At 41.0% G+C, this 26,772-nt stretch overlaps 1 protein-coding gene across 2 annotated transcripts; it reads right to left on the minus strand.

The window, feature by feature from the left end:
- Nucleotides 1-709: 709 nt before the first annotated feature.
- On the minus strand, nucleotides 710-26,532 carry lfng (LFNG O-fucosylpeptide 3-beta-N-acetylglucosaminyltransferase). Of its 2 annotated transcripts, none has more exons than XM_072269499.1 (8): nucleotides 25,962-26,532; nucleotides 12,475-12,523; nucleotides 11,274-11,373; nucleotides 9,733-9,886; nucleotides 8,400-8,485; nucleotides 7,457-7,622; nucleotides 7,276-7,361; nucleotides 710-2,704 (listed from the first exon to the last, which is right to left on the minus strand). In XM_072269499.1, exons 1-8 carry the CDS (start codon nucleotides 26,424-26,426, stop codon nucleotides 2,638-2,640), a joined length of 1,173 nt encoding a protein of 390 aa, XP_072125600.1. In that variant the 5' UTR covers nucleotides 26,427-26,532; the 3' UTR covers nucleotides 710-2,637. The 2 variants fall into 2 exon arrangements, with proteins under 2 accessions (XP_072125600.1, XP_072125599.1); XM_072269498.1 differs by having other exon boundaries at nucleotides 11,274-11,376.
- Between the last annotated feature and the right edge of the window lie 240 nt (nucleotides 26,533-26,772).

The following is a 26,772-nucleotide window of genomic DNA, read 5'->3' on the forward strand; positions in this document are numbered from 1 at the left end:
TTCTGCAGACTTCTTGCTTCCTCAACACTACTTGTCCCTCCACTTATCTTTGTATTGTGCAAATAACACAAGGTTAATATTCTACACTGTTTGATGCCTCTGCAATAGTCAGTAAATTATGCACATTAAAGCATTGGGAAAAATATCAGTATATCAGCCTTCTATTTCAACCTGAAACTATCCTCCAAGTTCGGACAGCTCACCGTAGGTGAAATACTATATACTGTCACACCAGTAGGAGGAGCTCCAATGCAATTCCATTCCACTAAGTATAAGAGTTTGAAGTACAGCTGGAAAACCAGCTTCCAGGGCATTGCTTTAACTGGAAAATGTAAAGAAATTTCTCTTGGTCAGGAGAATGGATGCCCTTCCCATTAAACAATGTCATCAGCAATAATACATCTGTTTATAATTTCTTTGCTGTCATGTTTAATTATAATGATTTCCCACAGTTATATGGAATCTTCATTTCTACTCACACAAAGTGTAACTGTATTATATAAACCACAGATACTGGATCTCAAACAACACTAAATAGCAAACACCATATTTGTGTATAGATTGTGTCCTGATATAGCCAGATGCTGAGAGAAGACAAACTATCCCCTGCATTATTCCAGAGATGTTGTAAACATGCTGGAAGTCCAAGGATAACTTTTAGTGACCATCTCTGAGAAATTTAAAAACAAAATCACACAACTACTGCACGTTTCACTTTGAGCAATAAAATCCTTTATTAGAAAGGAAAGGATGGGTCCCCATCAGCTTTCACTGTAACCATTCAGGTTCCATCCCTGAGTATCAGTGATTATATTTACAGTGCTTTACAATATTGTTTCCAGATGCTGGAATATAAATAAGAGAAGCAATGAAATCTAAATTCAAACATTACGTTTTTACAGATCAGAACCATTTCTGAATATTAAGGAACCATTTCAAATATACAGTAGTACAAGAGAACAGAAAATACTGTCCATATAAATATACACATCAGAAATAACCCAGTATGGGTCACTGCCACAGAGCACAACATGACTGACACCTCCTGCTCTAAGTGCTACAAACTTGATCAGATAATTTTATGCCTTTCATTTCCTCCCTTCATCTTGAATAAGGAAGAAAGATAGATGGATGGTTGAAAATATGCACCATTAGGGGCAAGTGAAAATGTTAGGAAAATATTAAACAAGGCTTCCCTGGAGAATAGCTTGCCCACTGGAAAATACTCAGGATTAATCTGTGCGAACTAATTGCTCAATTGTGAATTTATCTCAAACTGGAGGAGATATCGCTACAAATAATCTCAAGGCCCTCAGATTTGGATGGGAAAATGTTGCCAGGGTTCCAGCTTCTGATATCCAGCCAGTGCAAGTACAAAAACTGGAGTTAGATCATCTGAGATGCCTCCCCAGCCAAACAGTTAGTCAAATTTTGAGTGTGGTATTCAGAATGCAGCTCAATGACCATGTACTCTACAATCTACCCAGATCTCACAAATGGTCTTCTGCAGAACCACTGATTTCAGTTGGAGGGGTAAAGCAGAGAAAAGGAGTAAGAGATATTTTCCAATTACAATGCTAAAATTCACTACAATTTCTTAAACTTTTGTAATGTCTTGAATAGAAAATGTGGCCTTAATCTTTAAGTCTTAAAGTGTGAATGTGTATTCCAGTTTGTAACACTGTATTTCAGTTAGTAACACTGTTTTAAAGCTACTTTCAAATGTCAGTTTGAAATATTAATCATTACTATCAATAGAATTAAACACTTTTTCATCAGCTAGTCATGCATTAAGTATTAGCACATTTTCTAAATTAATCCCAGAATTGTCTCAAGAGTAGCCAGCTACTTTGTGCCATTAATAATCACAGGATTTTAATAGTAGGGAGGAAAAGTGCTTTCATGTACAGACAGACAGGCCTCAGGAAGAATCAGAAGCCATGCCGAAGAGCCCCCAGCAGCCAGCCTTGAACACAAGCTTAATCCATAATATTCTGAAATGTTTGATGAACACAGTCGTTAAAAGATTAGAAACCCTTACAGGATATCTCAATTATTTTTAATCCTATCTGGCATCATGATAGTTTTGAGGCAATAAAAACTTTCCCAAATTTTTAAGTTTTAAGAATGTTGAATCAGTTCCAACATATCCTGTCTGTTGTGGAATTAGCTGAAATGGAATCTTTTAAATATTACATTGCATAAAATCTGTATTTATGGTTTAACACATCAGCTTGCTTAACAATACCTTCCTGATGCACAGTCTGAAAGTCACAACGAAAAAAATAGCAAGTGTTTAAAACTGGCTTGAAGAGGAGAAGCTTACATTCTAAAAGATTCACTGATATATCAGCAACACTTAATTTCACACTTGGGGAAAATAATTACATGGCAGAAAGAATTGTTCATTCTTTGTGATGTCTGTTCATCTTCTGCCACTTCCTGTTCTGAATCAGAATTAAAACATGGCTCTGTCCCATAAAAGACAAAGAACAGGAGGAGATACTACGAGACTAATTGATACATCCAGGCCGCACAGCAGCCTTACCACCCAGCAACAAGCTACACAACAGCCAGGTGCACAGTGGTCCCCACAACCCCTTCAGAACCTGGGGTTACTTGGGACGAGGTTAGCAATTAGTAAATAACAGTCCGAGGACACCATGGCGTATCAGGATATAGGAGACAATGAATCGATCGAAACCTGGAGAAGACAAAAATAAATTATTTGATTAGTTGCATTGGCGTCAAATAAATTTCAGAGTAAAATAATATGTAGTTATATCAGTATTGTTTCCACTTTAAGTAATGAAGTTGTCCTAAAAGAATGCAGAGCTTTATAATCAAATGAAGTAAAGCTTTGAGTTTATTTAACCCATGTTGCAATATGAACATTTCAATGCTTTTAAACAATTGGAGCAAAGTTTTCAATCACACTAGTTATCAAGATCAGTTACATGGGCAGCAACATTACTTTCAGTTCTTATCACAGCACAGGTATTTGTTTTCTTCCTCTACTTATGTTTGACTTGGTTACTGTGACAACGGCTGGACAGGACACTCCCTGGATTCCTCCTACTGTGGTTCCTCATGTTATAAAACAATTACATTTTGGAATAACTGTTACTCTCCCTTTGTGAGTCATACTCATGTCAATATTTAGTTAATTGAAAACTTAACTGCTTCTGTCGTCTTAATGTACATCACCTGGAGTTCCATCTTCTATTCTAATACTGTTAAAGAGAACATCTAAATAATGTCAATTTTATATAATAATATCAGGTACTGATATTGCCTTGGGTAAAATCTATTAAAAAGGGACATTTTGAAACATTTCTATCGTATTAGTGGATCAGCACCGCACATGGCCGAAATTCAATATAGAAAAATAAGATTGTTCTATAAGCTCATTAACCATCCAGTGAAAGTAATTCCTCCTTTTTAAATGCACATCACACCTTCCCTATGTCGCAAATCCACAAGACACAGGCACAGAATTAGGCCACTCAGCCCATCATTCCATCCTAGCTGATTTATTATCCCTTTCAATCCTATTCTCCTGCCTTCTCCCCCTAATTTTTGACTCCCTGACTTATTAAGAACCTATCAACTTTTGCTTTAAACATATTCAGTGACTTGGCCTCCACAAATGTACATGGCAATGAATTCCTCTTGTTAAAGAAATTCCTTCTAATCTCTCTAAATGGACATCCTTCTATTCTGAGGCTATGCCCACCAGTCCTAGACTCACCCACTAGAGGAAGAATTCTGTCCATATCCACTCTATCTAGGCCTTCAATATTTCTATAGGTTTTCAATGAGATCCCCCCTCATTCTTCTAAACTCTAGTGGGTACAGGCTCAGAGCCATCAAACACTCCTCATATGTTAACCTTTTCATTCCTGGGACATGTCATACAAGATTTTCCCTCAAGGAAACCATGCTGACTTTGACCTATTTCATCATGTGACTCCAAGTATCCTGAAATCACATCCTTAATAATGGATTCCAACATTTTCCCAACCACTGAAGTTGGGCCAACTGGCCTACAAATTTCTTTCTTCTGCCTCCCTCTCTTCTTAAAGAGTGGATTGCAGATCTAATCGGAGAGCAGACAGACAGTTCTACCTATAGCTCCTGAACATCTAGCGACAGAATTGGGAAATGGTCTGATCAAAAATTCCTCTGGATAGGAACATTTTGCCTCATTTGAAATCCTTGCTCTCCATCTTCTCTGCTTTCCCTTCCTGAAAACTGAGTTACTTCTTACCCGCATTTTCAACCTCCAACTCAATTTATGTTCTCTGTTCAATTTCCTTCGCTCTTAAGACTTCCTGAATCTAAACCTCAACCTATATTAAAATCTCACTTGATCTTGCTATGCCACTACTTCCTTCCACCTAACTGCAGAGAGGACTGCCTCAGGCTACGAGTCTACTCCGCGGTAAGGCAGCTTCCCAATTCATTTGGTCACACTTCCGCAATCTAAAGCCAACTGTACTAATCACATCAGTTCTGCAGTCACCAGTCTGCCCCACTACATTACTGTCTTCCCCTTCCAACTTAGAGCCCCCATCAAAACCACACTCACTTGAGCTGTCAAAGTCTTGAATGAAAATAGCAGGCAAATAGCTTAGCCATTCACCTTTAATCACTGAGTCACCATTTTAAAGTGAGTCTGTAGTGAGGAGTTAATCACTGGGTTATGTTCTGTGCTGCTTTTTAAAGGGCATACTCACTTCTTTCCTCTCCTCCACCAAGTGAGATGCCATCTGGTCAGCTGTATTTGCTACTTCCTTCTTCAGATCGACTAAGCCAAATTACTAAGGTTCCTGTTCTAAACTACATTTTTCTTACTTACCTTTCTTCCTTCATGCTCCTCAAACTCAGTCTGTCCACATCTCACCTTTTCCACTGCCATGCTTCCCAAACTTCAGAATGTAATCTTTCTGATTCCCAAGATAATTTCTCTCCCCTCAGATACTGACCCTTTCTCTTTATCTGCTATTACCCCCATCCTCAAATACTTTACATTTGCCCTTGAAGATTACCTTTCTGTGTCTTCCTCCCTTTGCTTTGCAGTAATGACAATGACAACTTGTTTCCTACTCTTCCTGCCTGAACAATCTGCAGCCTGTTGTCAACACACTCTGTCAACCCTACCATCGTCAGGCACACACCCTTACCCAACCAGTCAAATCTGAGAATACCTCCTGTCGGTCTATACCATCCCAAAGACCTTTGCTTACCTTCTCAGGTTCAAGTTCGTAACCACCACACCTGTCTTGATCACCAACTGCAAATAGTCAGACTGCTTAAATTTCTCTAAATATTCAGGGGAAAAAAAACAAAACCCTTGGCTCCCTCCCCCAACAGGTATTCCATTCAAATCTCCAGGTCTATCCCTCTCCCTGACAAACTGTCTGATTCAAAATACTTGCAATTTGGATATTGTATTTGATAAACAGAAGAGATTCTGTGGATGCCTGAAATCCAGAGTAACACAGACAAAACACTGCAGCATCTATAGAAAGCAATAACAATGATTCGATGATTTAGGCCGAGACCCTTCATCAAGACTCTGTTCCTTTCCGCAGATGCTGCCTGATCTGCTGAGTTCCTCCAGCAATCTATGTTACCTTATTTGATCCCCAAATGAGATTCAGACCATAGTTTGCACCTTCAAGAGTGCTTCAAGGCTTGATCATTGCATGTGCTCATATCTAGTTTCCAGTGCAAGGTCACCCAAAGACTTCTGCCCTCATCTTTATTTGTACTTGCTCAGTTATTATTCTGCATATTAGTATACATTTCCTTTTAGTTAAGCAATATCCCCATTTTAAAATTCAAAGCTTTGTTTTTGAATTACTCTCCAATATAAGCTTTCATGTTCCTCCTCTTGGCCATTTTCATTTCCAGTTACATCCCACCATCACTGGGAGCTTTAGAACATAGAACAGTACAACACAAGACCAGGCCCTTTGGCCCACAATGTTATGCAAAATCAGCTAAATAAAAACAAAAACTAATCCCTCTTACCTACACAACATCCATCATCCCTCCATCATCCTCATTCATGTGCCTATCTAAATCTCTCTTAAAAGCCTCTAATGTATTTGTCTTTACCACCATACCAGGCAGTGCGTTCCAGGCATTCACCCATCCCCTTTGAACCTGTCCCCTCCCACCTTCAATGCATGCCCTCTGGTATTAGACATTTCTACCCATGGGGGGAAAAGATGCACCCTGCCTACTCCATCTATCCCTCTCAATCTTACAAACCTCTATCAGATCTCCCCTGAGCCTCTGCTACTACAGAGAAAACAACCCAAGTTTGTCCAGCCTCTCACCCCCACCAAACCTGGCTGCATCCTGATCTCAGTTATCAAGGTCTGAACTTGTGGAATTCCCTCTGCAAAAGTTCTTCAGCACTTTCCTTGAAGACACACATTATATCTTCTCAGATTAAGTTTTAGATATCTGCCATAATATCTTCTTGTGGGACTGCTAGATTTTGTTTCATAACAGATCACTGGAATAGATTGGGTGCATTTGGCCGTATTAAACTTTATCTACATGTTTAAGATTTTATCCAAAAACACCTTTTCCCCAGTCAATATTGTTTGCTGTGCCAGGGAAATTGTGTTGCAGCATCAGGTTGCCTTGTTCACTCCAAGCGCTTTGAAGGAAATCACATTTGATTAAATTACCAAAAACAACTCTTGGCTCTTATATGTTCACTGCCTGAAGCAGCAACCTATGATCCTACATACAGCAAATTCAAACAAGCCTGCACCTTGGAAAAGAACTCTGCCTAGTGGGTGCATACATTAGAAATTATAAGAGCATTATCCACAAAAATTTGATTGTTTATTTTAACAGGAAAATCATGGCCAATGCATCTTGTTTTCATTCTCTAGGGCTTTTATCCAAGAGAATGAACATAATTTACCCCAAAGCACTTTCCTATTCTTCTATTTACTTGCATAATCAGACTATAAAACACAGTAGTAGTCACACACTTGATAAGTGCCTCAATTGAGTGAAAAACACAGCCCATGACCAACCCTAAATATATAACATCGCAAATTGTTTTAATACAATTTCTACATTTCCCTTTATTAGCTTCTCAGATAAGTTGCAAACTGGAAAAATAATTTCCTAACTCTTTTGTGCACGTTTGTGCTGCATTGTTGAGAAATCAGAAATGGACCCACAGAAATCTTAGTTAAGAATATGTCCACCTAGACTGTGCTGGATGTGAAGAACACTTACCTAGATGGATCCTCCTCAACCGAGAAGCCCCCCTTCAGATTAATAGCATTCCTTTTATTTTCAAATGTGCCATAGCTCAGTGTAACCTGAAAGGAAGACCAGTACATTCAAGTTGCTCTTAATCCAAGGTGTGTTTCATTTTTAAAATGTCATCAAGCTGTTTCCTACTTATGCGACTTACCTGGTTGGGAATGTCAGATCTCATTACTTGCTGCAGGTTCTCCAAGTGTGAGTGAAACAGATTACTCCGGATCAGTTTCACTCCCAGTACTGCCTCAACAATGTAACCAATGGTGCAGTCATCAGGGAGACGGATTTTCTCTGCAGTGCTCATAAAGTGACCTCCGCTGTGGAAAGAGCAAGCAGCAACTGAGTGCCGGGCTTTATTCATACAGCACACGCCAGCATCTGGCTCAAACTAAAAGGCTTATGAGTGTACTTTATATTTAACAAAACCATTTAGATTACATTGTGGTTAAAACCTTTGAAACTTTCAGAATATTTGTAAGTTAGAAGTGGAGACCGGCTTTACCCATCATCAATCAGCTATAACACAAACCTTACACTAATCCCTCTTTATTCCTTCAACATCCAATCGGATTCTAACACTCATCACACTAATGGCCAATTAATCTGTTAACAGGAGGCGCACGATTCTGATTTGCCTTTGAGAACTCTAAACAAATCAATACACGTTTGATTTCATTTAATAAAACAGGGTGACTAATTGATTACACAAGACTCCCAAGGGAAAAAAGAAATTGCAGTTAAAAAGCCAATTCACACATAATAGTCAGAAAATTCAGCATAGTAGCAGGCTCTTTTCCCCTCCAAATCCACGCTGACAATCAATCACATTTTACCTCCTTTCATTCTCCCCACTTTCTCATCAACTCCTTCTAGATTCTACCATTCACCTACAATAGGTTGCCAATTAACCAACCAGTCAACACTTCTTTTGGGATGTGGGATGAAACCATGTAGTCACAGGGAGAATGTGAAAACTCCACAAGTCAGGATTGAACTTGCACTGCAAAGAAATGTCTCCAGCAGCTGTGTCACTGCGCCACCCTTATGTTCAATGATAATAATCAAACAAGTCCAGTTGCTGTCATAACCCTTACCTTGCCCATGGACTCATCTTCAGCGCCAGGCCTCGGCTGATGCAGAACCCAGCTCCTCCAGTTGCAAACCAGAAATGTACGGGCCGCTGAAAGGAAACAAGTTACAGGTACAACATTAATCAAAAGAATCCTTTTGGCTGTACGGCCCTTCAAGTCTAATCTGCCATCCCAGAGAGCTCATTAGATCTCAATCTTCATTCCACCTTCTTGCCTGAAGGACTTCCTTCTAGTCTCAGCTTTGACAGCTACCTGGTGCAGAGCACGTAACAGATGCACAATGCTAAGAAATTCCAACAAATTCCATCTTAAATGGACAACCACGTATTTTGAAACTATACCCCATAGTTCAACCCCCCCCCCCACCATGAAGGGAAATATTCTTTTTTCCCCATCTACTTTAGCAAGCTATTTCAAAGTCTTGTGTTTCAATAAGGTCACTTATCATTGCTCTATGTTCCAATAAGTAGAGGCAATCTTATCATTCCAGAAATCTACTAGAGAATTTTTTCTGAACCGCCCTCAATGTACATATGCTTCATTGAACTAGGAAAGCCAGTCCTTGTATAGCTATTTAAGTTCCAACATCTGGCATCATTGGAACAAGACTGCTTGAATTTGTACTCCATTCTATTTTGTCTTTTTGATTACTTCACTACCCAGGTGCTTGTTTTAGGATATGATGTTACATCGGGGTCCAACAATATCCACCTTAGATTAATGTACTGTCACACTATTTTAAAGGGCAGGGGAGAACAGTCCATAATTGTAGCCAATACAAATCACAAACAGATTTGTTCACCCTCGGGCTCATGTTTGTGTAAACTTGCTGTGCACGAACTGGCTGCCACATATTCTGCAATAACCGCAATTCATTGGCTGGACTGTAGCCAATAACAGCTTGAAGTTTTGAAAATATATTCTTTAAATGTAAAGCTTCCTTTTCAAAAGTAAAGTTAATACTTCCACTGGCCACGACTGGGTCTCTGTCTGATACAATGACCATCCATTTGCCTCGACAACTGCTCTGCCACCTGCAGTGTTTTTTTTTGCTTCAGACTCAAACTGTTTCCCTAGATCATCTTTCTTTCCTTTCATTCCCTTTGTTGACTCTCTATGTTAGTGATGACTTCAACTCTTCAGCATTCTGGCAGTGCAAGTCTTTTTTATGTGACCCCAGACAGTGATCAACAGAACACTTGCTTGGGAGTTCTTTTAGCATGAGTTGAGGTGTTTCTCACCTTCCATAGATAATGATGGTCAGTTTCGGCAACCATTTATGTGAGTACAAATCTTTGCAAATCTCCGGCATTAATCTGTCCATCATTATACCTACCACTTTATTATTACTGATCCTTTCAGTGGCCTCAATTGGGCGATCTAGGCTTGGCTTCCCAATGTAGATATCCTGGGTGTGTGGGTACTGTGCCAATAGCTTCACCAAGGTGCGGGTGTTCACATAATTATCATCATCCACATGACAAAACCATCTGAAAGGTGAAAGTGAACATCAGCTCAGAGAACAAACAAACATTTAAGAAAGAAAAGGAATGAACCTATCACACAAACCCTGTGGTGATGCCACATCGACACTCATTTGTAAACATTCAAACTCACCCCCACACCCCCTCCCCATGTTCCGTTGGAGACGCAAAACAAAACTGATCTGTAATGAAGCATTGTTTCTGGATTTTGAAACAATATTGTTACAGAATGGAAATGTAATTCTAATCAGAGCCATACTGTGTATATTCTATTAAACAATGTTCACCATTTCCTGAGAGTGCTCAGCAAGAAATCTTTGTGTGATGCTGTGTCATTTTCATCATGATCGGTACTGGATGCCCCAGGCAGAGCTGGCTGATCAGGGGTCCAACTGGCCCAAAACTCTCGAAGGTTAGCATACACAAAATTAAATTGGTGTACCAGCCCCCATTAATTGATTCATAATGGAAAGTACACACATGGAGAAGTTTTCTTGCAGATGCAGTCTTGCTGACACAGTGAATAAGCTTATTTGGGATACAAAGGCACACCACCCACCCAACCCCAGTACCACATGAGATGGATGGAAAGATAATCCATTTGTGGACACATTGTGTTCTTGGGGTTGTGACGCTAAGTGGGGGAGGAGCACGGCAGGAAGAGTAACCTAAATGAAAACGTTCATCCTGTTATCGTTTCCAGCAGATTGTAGATGCTGTACTGTAAAGCATCCAACATGACAGTGATGTCTTTGTTACCAAAGCAAGTTATTTCTAGCATTGAGGTTTAATGTGCTCAGCTGCACTACAAGCAAAACAACAAAATTGCCTCTTTACTTCTAGGTACTGGCTCTCTTCCCTCTCCACTCTCAGTCTTGATACAGGATCTCAATACGAAACATCAACCAACCATTTGCCTCTACAACTGTTGTGCGACCTGCATTTTTTAAAAATATAAATCACTTAGGATTCAAACTCTCAGATTCTTTGCCTAGATTTTCATTCTTCCCTTTCATTCCCCTTGCTGACTCTATTTTCATGATGACTTCAACCCTTTAGTATTCTGGCAGTGAAAGTTGTTACTTATGTGGCCCCAGTCACACTTGCTTGGGAGCTCTTCTAGCATAAGTTGAGGAGTTTCTCATCTTCCATACATAATGGAGTCAGGTTTTTTAAAAAAAACAGAAATAAGGAATCTCCAGTGGCAGCATTCTACCTTCAAGAACCAATAATAATATTCTAGATATACTACTGATTGTAGATCACATACAGAAAGTGAATTTAGGGCCATCGAATCTACATGGCCCAGAAATGAAAGCAATTGGGTTACTTCATACTTCCCCACCACACCCCCACTCCACCCATGTGACTTGCTTTTATGTTTGGTACTCACTTTTTCCCTGATTCAATAAACTTGTCATATTCCACTGCCATCTTGCAGGAAAGTGCCTGTCGACTGTGAGCAGCTGAGCAGTTTGTGTTGATCATGTGGCCTGCTGGTGAGAGAGTGAACACTTTAAGCAATACCACACTTGGGAAGCACCAGGCACTGAGCTACAGAACAATGAAAATAAACATCTGAAATGTGCATTGATTTCATGGTCACATAAGGAAAGAAGGAATCAACAATCCCATTCGAACAAATGAAAATAAGCTTACCAGATCATTTTACAAAAAAAACTCAGAATAGTCTCATCCCAAAACAGAAGAAAAACTTACTCCACCATTTTTAAAAGGATCTCCAGGATCCATACAAAATGACCCAGGGGTTAACGGGCTTAAAAGTATTTAAGCTGTAGCTTTTGATAACAACATAATTGAATTTGCAGACAGCTGCAGCCTTGTAGTAAGGGGGTTGGGTCAGGGCTCAGCTGGTCTGTGCATTGAATCACTTTTGATGTTCTTCCTCAGTCCTGGAGTCAAGTCAGCCACAATCTCCATGGCAACGAGTCCCTCTCTTCTCTCTCAATCAATTTTATTCAAGGCCATCCCATGCAACAGGTGGCAGATAGTGGGAAAGTATTAATTGAATAGAGACTAAGCAGTAGTAGTTACAAAGCAGTGACAACCAAATACACTTCAAATTTCAAATGGCAAATGCTGCAAGTGCTGGTGATCTGCTAGTTTACTGAATGATATTCAGAAATCTCAGTAATCCAGCAATATAATCCAGATTCCTTCACCGAACCACAGTCTTCGTTTTCGGAAATAACTGTGCACATACATTTAATCAACCCTCAACAATTATTTGTGGATTATTTGAAGTGGTCCTATTTAACAAAAAAAGTCTCATTCCAATCTATTCTTTTTTGATAATTCAGATCAGATGTACCCTGGAAATAGTTCAGTAATTAAAGTATTAGTTGCACAGTTGCTAACAATCTTAGCAAACTAGATATTCCCATTTAAAAATCAAGAGTCATCTATGCCAACATTGCCATGAAATCTCAGGTAACAGATTAACACCCAAAACAGTGTGGACATAAATATTTCTGGGTTTCTAGACTCATTAATGATTCAAGGACTCCTTCTAGACTAAGGATATGGGAAAAGCTGAGACCTGATGTACCCCATAAAATGATCCCATGGCTCACCTGACTTTTTCTTTAACTCTTCATCATCTCCATCAGTGAAGATGTATGTCTGTGAAATGAAAAATAAACAAGGTTCAGTGTTCAAGTTTAGTGCTGTTTCTAGTTCCTTTATTGCTTCATGTAGAATATTATTGATATAGATAGTTATCACTTATCAGTAGCAATTACAAAGAATGCACTACAGCAGTTATATTTCATCAGGAGTTTGAGAAGAATTGGTATGACACCCAAGCCTCTTGTAAATTTCAACAGTTGTACCGTGTAGAGCATTCTAACTGGTTGCATCACTGTCTGGTATGGTGGGGCTACTGCACACGATTAGAAAAAGCTGCAGAGAGTTGTTAACTCAGTCAACTCCATCATGGGGACTAGCCTCCACAACACTGAGGCCATCTCCAAAAGGTGATGCCTCAAAAAGTGCCGTCTATCAAACAGCCCATCACCTAGGAAATGCCCTCTTCTCACTGCTACCATCAAGGTGGTAGTACCGCAGCCTTAAGACTCAACCTTTCAGAAACAGCTCCTTCCACTCTGCCATCAGGTTTCTGAATGGACAATGAATCTATGAACACTACCTCAGTATTTTTCCCCTCTCTTTTGCATTAACTGAATTTATTTTCTATATATACTTATTGTAATTTATAGTTTTATGTATTGCAATGTACTGCTTTGCAGAACAACAAACTTCACGACATATGATTAGATTGCCAATGATATTAAACTTTATTCTGATTATGTATATCCTGTGTCTATTCTGATAATTAGACCATCTACACGATGAATTATTTCACTAGCAATACTATGGAAATCTAAAATACCATTATTTAGTGGGCATGTTACACCAGAGAAAATCTGTGCAAGGCAACTTAGATTCCCTTACCCCACCCCCCAACACTAGCACTCTTAGCATCTTTGGTTTTTCTCATTTCCCTCCACCCCCTCCTCTTCCTAAACTTTCTTTCACTGTCTGCACCAGCAGAGTTTCCATCGGCTCTGATTAAAGCAAAACTTATTCCAAACTGCTGCTTAAACAAGTCAAACAAGCTTAAAACGTGAAGGGTGGGAGTGGTGGGAGGAAGTTAAAAAAAAGCAAGCCTCACCACAAAAAGATCTGCTGTCTTGCTTTCTGCATTTTACCGCAGCCTTTCCATAGCAACCGGTTCTGATCTCCCCAGCATCCCAGCCTCACAACTATAGCGAGACAAAGAGGGTGACCCTTGGGCTCCTTCTACATTGGGGCCATTGTAGGGTAGCCTGTCACCAAGGAGCCATGCCACTCAGCGAGAAATAGCCCTGCTTACCACCGTTTAAAAATGCAAGCACGTTAACTGCCAAACGATAAGTTGCAATCAGACCTTCTGTTCAAAGATATAGTTTTTGAAAAAACAATGTCCAATCATTTTTGTTTATTCTAGACACAAAAGGTTGAGTTACTTCAAAATAAGGCGACGCCGACTTGAGCCCTGCCATTACTTTGATGTCATTAGGGCTTCTTCAACCTTGAAACACATTCCTTTGAAACTATTTACTTTGGCTGTGTTTGGAACAGCACCTGGAGTCCAACACCTCAGGCAGTGGCACGGGCCGCCAGCCACTCAGCTTCTTACAGTGAAGCCGGGCATGTTTATACAGCTAACACTATGCATATTTACACAATGACACGGCCTTCAGAGCTACTGAAGGTCCAAGTGCAGGGCTATAAACTGAGTTTTAAACTGAGCCCAACTTGCATTCGAGCGAGCGTGAACCCAATCCGGACGGCTAACATGTTGCAGGAGGCGGGAAAGCGGAAAGAATAGAAGGTGCAGTAAGGTAGGGCAGGCCAAGATTCAGCTCCCCAACGGAGAAGAATGCTTACGAAGAATAGGGAGAACTTGTGTTATCGAAACAGCTGTCGAGAACAACGCACAGGACAATTAGGGAGGCAGGAAGGAACTACCCAGGAAAAAACAAAAAGCATAATTTCTGCTCCACTGCCGCACAAGTCTGTGTATTCAAGGCATGCTGCTACCCACCCGCGTTAAGCGCTCCTCACAATAGCAAGGATTCCGCGCTTGAATTAAGTCGCCAAGCAAAGAAACTTTTAAAAAAATGTTTTAACCAATTAGCATACAGCTGAGCAATTTAAACAAAGAAGGGGTAGGGGTAAGGGTAAACTCAGTCTTTAGTTAAAAAGACTCCTCCTGACCACCTGCTGGCTCCATTAACCAGAACACATTTTATTTTGGTCAATAACTGTGCAAAAATCATCATGTCATTCAGCTGCCTTCCTTTAATGGTGGGGCGGATGGAATTTGAAGGCCTGCGCAGATTTAGCTGTTTATGGTCCATTTTCATTCCTGAAGTGCACCAAATAACCCAAATGTCTGCTGCCAGTTTTTCTCCTCCAAAATAAAGGGTTGCCTTTTAAGCTTTTCACACCAGACATAAAATTGCAGAAGAATTACTTAGGAATACAAGATGTTTGCTGGTCATTTACAAATATTCCAGGATAATAATTTAAACGAAATTAATGTTGCACTGTGCAACTAGATTTTGTCATAGAAGAACTGGATTACACTAGAGGGAAAATAATTCACTATTTTTCACAACTGTTTGCCTGTCTCCATAGAATTTGGAAACATGCGGTGAGACAGCATCAGTCATTGACTGATAACCAGGATAAGTGACCAACACCAGCATGAAGGACATCATTACTGTGCCCACATCCATCTTACCAACAGTTTGGCTGCATACAACTTGCAGGATCCAGCAACAGATGGGGCAGAATTTGTTGAGTGTATTCAGGAAGGTTTCTCAAATCAGGGAATTATCTGTTCCCCAGGGTTGAAATGTCTAACACCAGAGGGCATGCCTTGAAGGTGAGGGGCTGAAGCTAGGTTTAAGGGGGATGTGAGGGGCAATTTTTTTTAAACTCAAGAGTGGTGGATGCCTGGAATGCACTGCCTGGTACGGTAGTAGAGACAAATACGTTAGACGCTTTTAAGAGACATTTGGATAAGCACTTGGACGCAAGGAAGATGGAGGGAGGGATATGGACATTGCGTAGGTAGGAAAGATCAGTGTTCAGTGTCAGAGATGGTTCTTAGCTGGTTCAGCACAACACTGTGGGCCAAAGGGCCAGTTCCTGTACTGAACTGTTCTATATTCTAAGTATCAACCAGTGCAACTCTAGTAGAATTCCCAAATGCCTACTGGCTTCTAGAGGTAAAATGGCATTCAAAAGATCATGGCACGTAGTAGCACAGGAGACTATTCGGCCCTATGTAAGGGAACACCAAAATTAGAAATGCCTCTACTCTAGCAGCACATTCCAGACCTTAAAATGATTGTTTCTCACGTTTATTTCATCACTTTCACTTGATGTCTCCTGCCTCCAGACCCCTCCAACTTCCTTTCCATTTACTCTGTTTCCTTCATGACTTTGAACATCTCCATCGGATCCCCTCACTTGTTCCAGGAAAGTAACCCCAGCTCCTTTGGCATATTCACATAAAAGACTCACATCCTTGGAGATCATTTTGGCAAATCTCTTCTGCCCTTAAAACATTTCTCCTGAAATGTGGCTCCCTACTCTCGGGTTGTGAACCAGTATTCTACAAAGGCTCATCGTGATTTCTTTGTTCTTATAATTTTGCCTTCTATTTACATAGATCAGGATACTTATTTTCTAAGCCACTCTCAACCTCCTCTTCCACCTTCAATGATATTTTTGCCCCATGGAAATGTGCTCACTCGTTTATATGCTTCACATCAAATCTAACATTTTGCATTTGTTAGCATTAAACCACACAGACCAATGCTCTAGCCTGTCACCATCTTTATCATGTCTGCCAACTGAGCCAACTGCTGAATCTGCAAAAATAAAGCAAGGCTTTCAATGGCATTATGCAGAGCAAAAAGGAATCCAGCTTAACCAGCAGTTTATATTAACTGATCTCTGTTGGCTGACAAGGACTCAATGCACCTTAATGGGGGGGGGGGGGGGGGAGAGAAAAAGTGAGAGAGAAATAAGTCACTTCCTAAATACTAACCCACTACTCCTACTGCAAATTGAAAAAAAACTGACAAGATTGTGATGCACTTCAAAGCTGAATTGTCAGCTCGAAGTCACATAAAGAATGTCAAAATTCAGCCAGATCTTTAATGGATGCAAGTTTTCTAGTGGCTCACCCGTGTGCGCATTCTGGCACTTTGAGGCAGGGGGGGTGGGCAGCAGGGGTAAGGGAAGGAAACAACTTAGAAAATCTAATTTATTTAAACACTCTTCAGTTTGGATGAGTTGTCAGAGAATGCATTCCCACTGCAATTCAGAATACTAGGATGACCAGTATTTAGGTTTAAGATAGATTTAAAATTGTGGGATAACCACTGTAAACTAGGTAACTCAACTATGAGAAAGAATTAATCCACACAAGCAAATAATATAATGACTTTCACCCATGTGTTTAAAGCTGTAGGCAGCACTGGTCTCTGACACTAGACTGCAGCTAGAGTGTAATACAGCTCTCTGCACTGCCCATTTTGCACTGACTTTCTGAATCTCCACTGCGGAAATCAGCAGTCGGGCTGGCTGTCTTTGCCTCAAAAGGACACTCAGCAGGAAAGGCACAGTCAGCCCCTCTGGAGCCTGCATCTGAGTCCTACAGTTATCACTTTGCACACTCCCACCCTTCTTCCTGCTCAGGCTTCACAGACTCTTCAGGCGCTGAGCCAGAAAACTCAACAAATAACAGCCTGCCAGCTCATTTGGTTTTTCCATTGATACGTACACCCCCCTCAGCTACCCACCCACCATTGCAAGTTTAGCTCAGTTCAATACTATAGAGTCCAGCCTTGCGCCTCGTGAAACACCCCACCTCAAAAGCAGTATGGTTAACTCTCCAGTTAATCGCCTGTAATTAGCTCAACTTCAGATTAGTGCAGAGCTTTGTTCTGTTCTAACACTTCATGTTCTGATTCTCAAATATAGGGCTTGATCAATCACCAGCATTAGAACATCTGTGTGCTTATAATACTAATCAACATCAAGGAGTCCTGACCTCTTCATATTATGCAACACTGCCAGCAATTAAATTAAAATTATAAACACACCTTACATTACTAAAGGAATTAACTAAGGATGTTTTAGAACATCTCAAATTGAACAGAACAACTACACTGAAGTGCAGTCACATGCATTATCTTGGCCCTTTGTGTAATAAATATCTTTACAATTTGTGACTAATATCACTTTAATCCAGAAAGTAGTTTCAGTTCAGCACAGCTCCACCAGTCCAACTGCTTCAAAATCAACCTCTTGTATCACACAAATCCATTTGTAAGATACCTAATTTTTGAACTAAGCACTCATTGTTTTCTGGCCCCATTGTCACTCCAAACCTATTCTTTTCTTTCAACTGGGAATTGTCTTTGTTTTCTGTCAGCATTCATTCTGACCAACACAGGAAGGCAGGCTGGAGGAACTATGAACAATGAAGTCCGCCAAATCTGAGAAAAAGGCAGGAAGCCATTTTCTATTGATAAGCTCAGTAACACAAGGCCGGGAAAGGAATATAGGAAGCTCAGTAATGTTAAAATAATAATTCGTATAGAATTTTTATTTGAAATATTATTTTAAATGGCTACTACAGCATTGGTTAGAAACAATGCATTAACATTGGAAAGCGATTCAATATCTTTTTACTGGGCTAAACCCACATTTTTCAGCCCCGTTCGGATTTGTAATTCTGACTGATAACTGCTACTCCATTCAGTAAATTAAGCATTGATGGTAATGGGTTACCATAAACTATCAGGCTTTTAGGATGTGGAAAACCTATAATTCCAAAATTCAAATTGCACCAGGTGGCTATCGACCTCACTGCAACCGCACAAACTTTATTTTTGAACATCCATGATATCCAGTCCAAACTCTAACATGAAAATTATGCTCTTGTTTTGTAATGGCAATGCTACCAGTCAAATGATGGACAACTAACTCGAAGTTAAATAACAGGACACAGGGAAGATGGTCAACTAAACAGCTAATTGTCCCGGCACAGGTTGCAGGCCCACCTGGAGTTCAAATGAATATTCATGCTCAAGTGTGTGACCATTTGAGAGCTGAACTGAATCATTTATTGTAACAGATTTCAGAGTCTCAAAGAATGTGGAGTGCTTTAAAAGACAAAACATTATATGCACCAGTGGCTGCTTTCACTTGCTGTTCCCAACTTGCTAACACTTCAGTGTGCCCCAGGGTGGAGAGCGTGCCTGTTGAAAGCTGAGATGATCCCAGCCCAGTGCAGCACACGCCAAGCCTGGAGCTGCATGCCTCCCCTCTTCCCCATCCATGACAGGTGAATTGATAGCTCCAGAAGGGAGGCTCCAGAAGCTGCCACTCTCACTCAAACAGCAGTCAGCTAATATTCCCTCATGTTTAGCACATTCCAGAGTCCACAAGGTAAACAGTGAAAAGAAGTTGCCTTTCTTTTGTCCTGCTCCCTCAAGCAAAAAAAAATCTGTTGTGATTAACCAGTTGGAACAGAGCTAGAACCAGCTCGAACTGGCCCAAGGTGCATTTTGGCTCCTGAGACAGCAGATCAGTGTTTATACTGTAAACTGAATACAGTGGTCCAGCAGCCAGACTTTGAGGAACAAACCAAGACAAGAATGCAATATCAACAGAAATACAGTTGGGCTACAGATGCACATCTTGAGAAAAAAAACTGGTGTGAGGTCAGAGCAATAAAAATATTCAAACTGCAGATCCTTTTGGGGAAAATAATTTTAAAAACCCCACAACTTTCGCAAATAGCTATTACTGATCTGTCTGCACTGGCCATTCCTGCCAGTCCTACAGTCTCTCAAAACAATTTCCTCCATCTCGGCCTTGTGTATCCCATACTTTATGATCAAGCACTGACAGCTCTTAGCCCTGAGTTCCCAAAGTCTTTGCTAGGTTCCTCTTTGGGATGCATTTACTCCTTGTGTCACTTTTCTCAACTATAAGAATAAACAAAGGATGATTCCTTCTAAAAGATCCAATCCCTTCATTTATCCTGCTCCTCAGTTTATAACCAGGCCCATAAACCATTAATTTAAGCTCTAGAATTCCTAGCAGAAACTCCATCTTCTCAGTTTCCCTTTAAAATGTACCTCTGTAACATATCCCTTGACAATCTCCTTTACCTCCGAGTCCCACATTCCTTATGATTCCACAAGAGCCTTGAGACTTTTCTGCAATAAGGGTATACAAATTATTCATGCTCTATATTGCAGGGATAATTTAGATAGTAAAACACCTACAATTAAGCGGATGCAACTCCTGTTTACTATCCATTGAATCCTGATTTAAAAATAAGTTTACCAAGCAACCCTTTCTCATGCCATCCCAATTTCCTGCTACAATAAAGTAGCTTTGTCTAGGCTCACACTTAAGGCCACCTAGGGAGTTACTCCAGAACTCCTGGATCCTGTAAATCTGCAGAAATGGAGAGAAAGGACAATGCGTGTTCAGTACTTCATATGTTCCTTTCTGGCACCATAAAGCTCTTTGGAGCTAATCAAGGACCAGCTATCATAATAGGGTAGGAAATGAGTTTTGCTGACTTGTGCAAAGAAAGCTCCCACAAAAACCTGATAATGACCTGTCTAGGCATATCGTCTTAAGAAAAAGAATGACTAAGGCACCAACGATCCCTTGTTCTTCTTGGAAGCAGCATTGCAGTTTTTCCCCCACTTTTTTTTCCCCATTCACCTGACAATGGAAAATTGGCCCATGTTATGATACAAAAGTTGCATTTCCATGTGAAGCACTTAAACAATTCTGCACTTGAGCACTAGATTGGATTTTTATACTCCTGCCAATGAAGAGGGATTTTAATTCACAACTTGCTGATTGGCAAGTGGTAAGTGTGCTACCAACTGAGCAGAAAAATCAAATGCTAATAGGGAGGGAAGCAGAGATAAAGAAAGCCAGAGACACTGAATAGTGTAACACTGCAAGGAAAGGGACATTCACCTGGACATCTATTGCTTATTTTCATAGCCACTCCCCTTTACCCTCCCAAATCTTTGTCCTCTGCTATTTCCACCAGCTGTTTCATCCCAGCAATTTAATCCTTTGTCTGTTGGCTAAGCTAAAATTATCCAGTGCAATTAGTAAATTCAATGCAGCCACAACCTCTCTTCTGGTATTAAACTGACCATTGAGTTTGCTTGTTGAAGGGGAAGGGGAGCACTGAGCAAAGAGCTATAGATTTTCAGCTAACCAACCTCCACCATCCTCTCCCCATCTCCTCACTCCACCCACTTGGTAGGTGCAGACCACAGCATCTTTTACAGAGTAGGGGCTGGAGAAGGGAAAGAAGGAAACAGAAACCAAAATGGGAGGAATACATTTTGTTTGATGAATAGAATGCAGAAATACTTGACAGATGCTTTATTGTTAGACAGCAGAGGAGGCGTTCCCTCAAAAACTAAACTCCATCCCAACACCTGCCCGCTGTTCCAAAAAAACAAACTCAGTTAGCACACACTTCCTGCAGTGTTCTTTTTAACACTGGTGCACAGAAAACATGCTTTTTGCCTGTACTTTCAATAAAGTGAACTTCTGGTTAGCTTAAAGCAATAGCTAAAAATAACCTGGACCCGTGCCTATTAATTCCCCTTTTGACTCCAATACTACTTTTTTTAAAAAAAGGAAAAAAAAACATTTTTGAACAGAAGTCAAAAGAAACAATACAGCAGTGACTCAGCTGCTGCAGACACTGTACAGATGATACACAGGGGACCACAGGTGGCAGCTGCAAGAATGTTTAGAGTTAGCCTCAATGCTAATATTTCACTGGGATTCACTCCACTCATGTTGTTCAGTAGTTTACACCGTGCTGCTGCTCAGGCTGAAAACAGTCATGTGATAAGACTTGAAATTAACCTCTTTCATTTATTGGCAACCAATGCTCAAAGTTTATATACGATTTCAGGCTATCGAGCCTGTGTCAAAATTTAGTTAAACCATGGCTCAGCGTTGCTCCACATCGTTATTATTTCTTTTTCTACCCATTCATTTAGGCCCTACAGCTGCCAGGACAACAGTTGCCTCCAGCACCTTACTCCCAAATTTAAGAATTGCACCGGTCTGGACATGCCAGAAGAAATAGTTTCTTCCTCTTTCCATCTATCCTATCTAATTCAAATCTCATTTTGAACAATACATGCATTGGGTTCCTAAATCCAAGCAAATACAAGTCCATTGCCCTATCAGTCCCTTTGTCATTCTGCTGCATGTACACCGCAATCCATTTTAGACCAATACATCCTTCCTGAGGTGTTGCACTCTGAATTGAATGCAGTACTTCGTAAAAGGTCAAACCAAAGTTGTATGCGCAGAACCTCCTTTATTCTCCTGCCCTTGAGATAAAGATAGCACTTCATTAGCCCTCTCTTGTATTTTGTGACCATCCACAAGTTTTAATAAATTCTGTATTGAACCCAGCAAGTCCCTCTGCTCCTCTATCTTTCCTAGCTAATCATATACAAGCCCTTCTTATCGCTTTCTTGGGTTCAGACTGAATGTGCTCATAATAGACAATGGGAAATCGTTCTACCACAGTCGGCACAGACCCCTGGCAGGGGAACAACTTGAGCAGAATTGAGTTGGTCAGGATGCTGCAAATATGTGGCAAAGGCAGATGACATCTTTAACTTAGTTACCTCAGTGCTCAATCAATTTTCAATATTTCAATTAATTGACTAAGTTGCATTACAAGTAGATTACTAACCACAGACTGATAAATTAACACCAGAGCAACATTAAACACTAGGGAATAAGGCGACTCTGCAGAACCAATGTAACATTTATTGCTGTCATTATTATTTTTGTCATTTTAAATGTGCATCATCCAATTAATTCACAAGTTGACTCGAATGCTATCAGGAAACGCTGGGAATGTTCAGATGATCAGGCAGCATCTGTGGAAGGCGAAGCAACAGTTAATGCTTTATGTCAGAGGTTCACAACCTGGGGTTCACTGACCCCTTGCTTAATAGTTGGAGTCCATGACAAATGAGGTTGGGAACCCCTGCTTCAGGTTGATGGTCCTTATAATTTTGATTCTCATTCCACAAATCCTGTCAATCTGCTGAGTGTTTGTCATTTTCGGCCTTTATTTCAGATTTCCAGTATTGGCAGCATTTTTTTTTTAATTTGGGGGGTGGGGGGGGGAAAATCGCTAAAAGATGAGTAGTATGATACATTTTTTAACTGACTTCACGCAGCACAATAGGTATTTATTTGGCATATTATATGGCACCGTATATTGAGCTCAAGCTGGGTTATGTGTGTAATTCATTTTATAGCAGCTATAAATATTATCTCAAACAATAACCAGAGGAAGGTTGATTTTTTTGACCAGCGTACCCTGTACAGCCTGTGCAGGAAACTAAAGTGCTACTGATAACCATTCGGTACATTTATATATTCTTAATTTCTCTAATAAAATGTATGTAAAAAGACCTGACAACCTTGTGTTTCTCTTACAGGCTATAATACTGTAGCTTGCATCTTTTATGACTGTTGATATTAAAGCCATAGGCAATGGCTGGCTGTGAAGAGGAGAGGAGGAAATTGTTGAGTGTCACTCTAAAGATCATAAGCTGGGAAACCTTTCCCATCGCCAGGCAACCTGACCTCAGCTTCTCTTCTTTCCAAATCCATAGCTTCATCCCTTATGTTCCCATGGAAAGCCCAGCACAAGAGGCAGGGGCTCCATTCTCTGGTTTCAGAAAAGGGCTTTGTTAGCCTTCAAGGAGACAGCGTGAGAGCTGAACTACGGTCGCTCAGGCTTGGGATACTAGCTGAACGACTACAAAGCTACAAGCATCACATACTATTTACACCAAGAAAAAAAACTATCACAGGATTAAGAGAGAATCTTTTCAATGGTGATGTCATATCAAAGCAAAGAATCTTACTTTGAGTGAATTTTTGGTTGATTTAGCATGCTTGGACAGTTTCAACATCATGAATGAAAATCAAAATGTGACAGAAATTACAAGATCAGCATTTGTGGGATTCTGCAATATTTTTGTGACTAAATGGTTCATCTCTACATATGTCACTAACTAACCCTGACAAGAAGCCTGGTCACCAGGTGTCTGGATCCAAATGCCCAGCGATAATTTGTTTTATGTGAGCTTCTGTTGATAAATAAATCACACATTCTAATGTGATTACTTTTCAGGTTTTGACATGACTTATAGTGAATTAATAGAAAAGCTTCATCTATATAACAAGCTATTCCCACATATCCCATACCAGTTCAAGACTAAATTTTGCTAGCATTAAAGATTTAAATGCATATATATTAGCAATTCAGAAAACAAAAACTCATATTAGGTATACTTATTGGTTATTAAGAGTTCCATTTACCTTCTGATGTGCTTCAAAGCAACTGTCTAGACAATGGATCCAAATTTGCTACTGAGATACACAGCCTTTATTACCATCCTTAAAGATTTACCTGGCTTTGGTATACATCTTCCTATTGACTGTGATTCAAGTAATTTCCTTTCACCTTTCAAGAAACGTGCTTTAAAGATTTTGAGTCTGCATGGTTTCTGAATGTACCTGGACTTCACGGGAACAATTGTCCCACAACATCTTCCCACGGCATGGAAACTGTTCAAATTCTACCGCCTTTTTCCACAAATACTACCAGACTCAATGAACAAGAATCTGTTTTACAACTGACAAGTGCGGTCGAGTCAAAGAGTGCGCACCATCACTAATCACATTACATGGCTCGATTTTCCAAATTCCCAGGCGGCTGGGAGAGGAGGGAGTCAGGAGGTGTATGATGGGGGCAGGAGAAGAACTAGAAGTAGAAGCAGGGAGAAACAGAACTGCACTATGTGGAGGGTTGACCCTAATGAAACTATCTAGTGGATATTGATTTTATCTTATTGGGAAAAATCAAAACCATTTTGTAGAAAGTCTAGTTAGACATACCATTGGGATACCAAATTCTCCAATTATTTTCAACTGCTTCATTCATGTAATCTTCAATCCTGGAAAGTTTGATGGTTCTGTGTAGTTATTTGAAACGGTCACTTTCTTTAACATTTCTCCCCCCCCCCCCCGTTGTCTTGTTACTGCTCTCCTGCTCTCTGGGAACACATGCCCAAGCTCTGTGCTCCCAGCCTAATTCTGTATTCCGCTCAGGCAAGCTGGTTAAAGCCTCTGTTTTTTGTTAAACCCTCTATATAATCAGGTTAGGGCTGACAAAGCATGGAAGCCCTTGTTTCAAAAGGCTCCAGAGGTCTTGCAAAGGCAAATATTGTGCTCTCTTTTCACACAATCACATTAACAAGAACAAAAAAAAATAGAAGATGGTCACTCCTTTCCCTACACCCATGAGGCAATATAATTAATGATACAATTCTAATTAGGCAATTATAATTAACGATACAATTCTAATTAGGTCAACAATATATCAAAGTGATACATCACAATTGTACGGATATTGGCGATTTTTGGTCATAAAATTGAACTTGAAAGTTTTTTTTAAAAATGACAATAACTCCTCTTTAAAGATACTAATTACGAAATGATAAAGATACAAGAAGCCAATACTCCTACAATTGTGCAACGCGAGCATTTCAGTTTAATATTCAAGAGCACTGAAAAAATCTCAACCCTAAGAATACGATCAGTAAATATTTATAGCCCTGATTCCCCAAACCGGGAAAAGCACCTCCTAGCCCTAGACCGACATGCATAGCCTAGAAAGTGTGGTTATCGATACCCGCATGAAATCAGAATGTGCGAAAAGTCGGATTATTAACCCACCCCTTCAGGAGCTCTAAAATTCCACTACAGAATTGAAGGTCTTCAGAAATGCAGTCACTGCCTTAATGCAGGAAAAGAAAAGCAAGCGTCCACAAACTGCAATGTGATCATGATCTGTTAACTGAGAGATAAATACTTGCTAAGACAGCGGGGTATGTCGAACCAGCCGCAATTATCATAATAATGACCAGAGCAAGGAGAAATGTGAAACTCGAATAAGCTGTTGGTTAGGAGGCAAAAGCAGAGCGGGTGCGGGAAGAAAATACAAAGAAAAGGGAGATGCATGTGCGTGTGTATGTGTTTGTGTGTAAGGCCGATTTGGAAGAGCGTCTGCGCCCGGGGAGCAGCCGGCAGGTTCAAACCTTGGGCACCGCGGAGAGGCGGCAGTGATAGTGCCAAGACCCGCTCTGTAGCTGTACCTGTCTGGGCAGCAAAGCAAGGGAGACCACAGATGACTGCCATGCGTCTCGGGGAAGCTGACACCGGCGCCGTTTAATTTGAATTAAAGGAAACCCTACAACACATATTGACCTTAAAATACAGCAGCGCCAGATTTGGAAAACATACTTCGTCCAATTCGCCTCAATTAGCCAACCGGTTACATTTTGACCCCAGCAGCGCTCCCAGAATGTCCCGGGTCTTCCCCTCTCACCTGATCTCGATTGCGGGATATCCAAGTATCCAGCAGCAGCTCCAGTCTGGAGCGGTGGAATTTCTTGGTGGTCTTCACCGCAATGAACAGGTCACCGATAGTGATGTCGTCCCGGAAAGGTGTGGGAGTGACGGCCTCCTCCGAGAGTTGCCGCCTCGGCTTCAGTTCCAGCCCGCCGCCGGCTCCCTGCGCTTTGGCCCGGCTCAGATCACTGAAATAGTCCTTGTAGCTCCGGGCCAGTGGATGGACGCCGCTCGGCAGCTGGGACCGCTCGGTCGCAGCCTCTTCCTCCTCCTCGCCCTGCCCGTTGTCCCCTGGGCTTTGCCAGCTCTGGAGGGAGCGGCTCCGCAGCTCCAGTCCCCGTTGCACAGGCTCCTGCCGCTGGTCTACCATCAGCACCAGCAGCCAGGTGAACGTAGCCCCCAGCAGCGAGGCCAGCAGCTTCCTGGTACAGCCCCGCGGCATCGTGATGAATCCTTTGCACCTGCTGGGGGAACCAACCACACTGGGAGATATCCGTACACGGAGCCCGCTGTGACTCCCCAGTCACTGGCTCTCCGCACCACTCCTCTGTCCCTTATAAAACATACGGCTGATGTCAGCCGCTGGAGCCCCGCCTCCCGGTCGCTAACGACGCTGTAACTGCGGCGCCCAGTAACGGGAAAACCCGAGCCCAAGAGCGCTTGAGAGCAGGCACTGCGCGATGCTGTACACCGAGACAGTGAAAAGCTAAGTGGTAGTGAGCAGGTTTGTAATGCCAGGTGGCAAATGCACCGTGTTAGTGTAGCACGTGTGCATTTCACGTGAGGTT

The sequence above is a fragment of the Mobula birostris genome, chromosome 9 (genome assembly GCF_030028105.1).
Source record: "Mobula birostris isolate sMobBir1 chromosome 9, sMobBir1.hap1, whole genome shotgun sequence".
In the NCBI taxonomy this organism is placed as follows: domain Eukaryota; kingdom Metazoa; phylum Chordata; class Chondrichthyes; order Myliobatiformes; family Myliobatidae; genus Mobula; species Mobula birostris.

Coding starts and splice junctions, on each gene's coding strand:
- lfng (XM_072269498.1), bottom strand. CDS start 26,426: ATGCCGCGGGGCTGTACCAGGAAGCTGCTGGCCTCGCTGCTGGGGGCT. Junction 7,623..8,399: donor AAGATGAGTCCATGGGCAAG/GTAAGGGTTATG, acceptor CTCTTTCCACAG/CGGAGGTCACTTTATGAGCA. Junction 2,705..7,275: donor GTTGAGGAGGATCCATCTAG/GTAAGTGTTCTT, acceptor TGTCTTCTCCAG/GTTTCGATCGATTCATTGTC.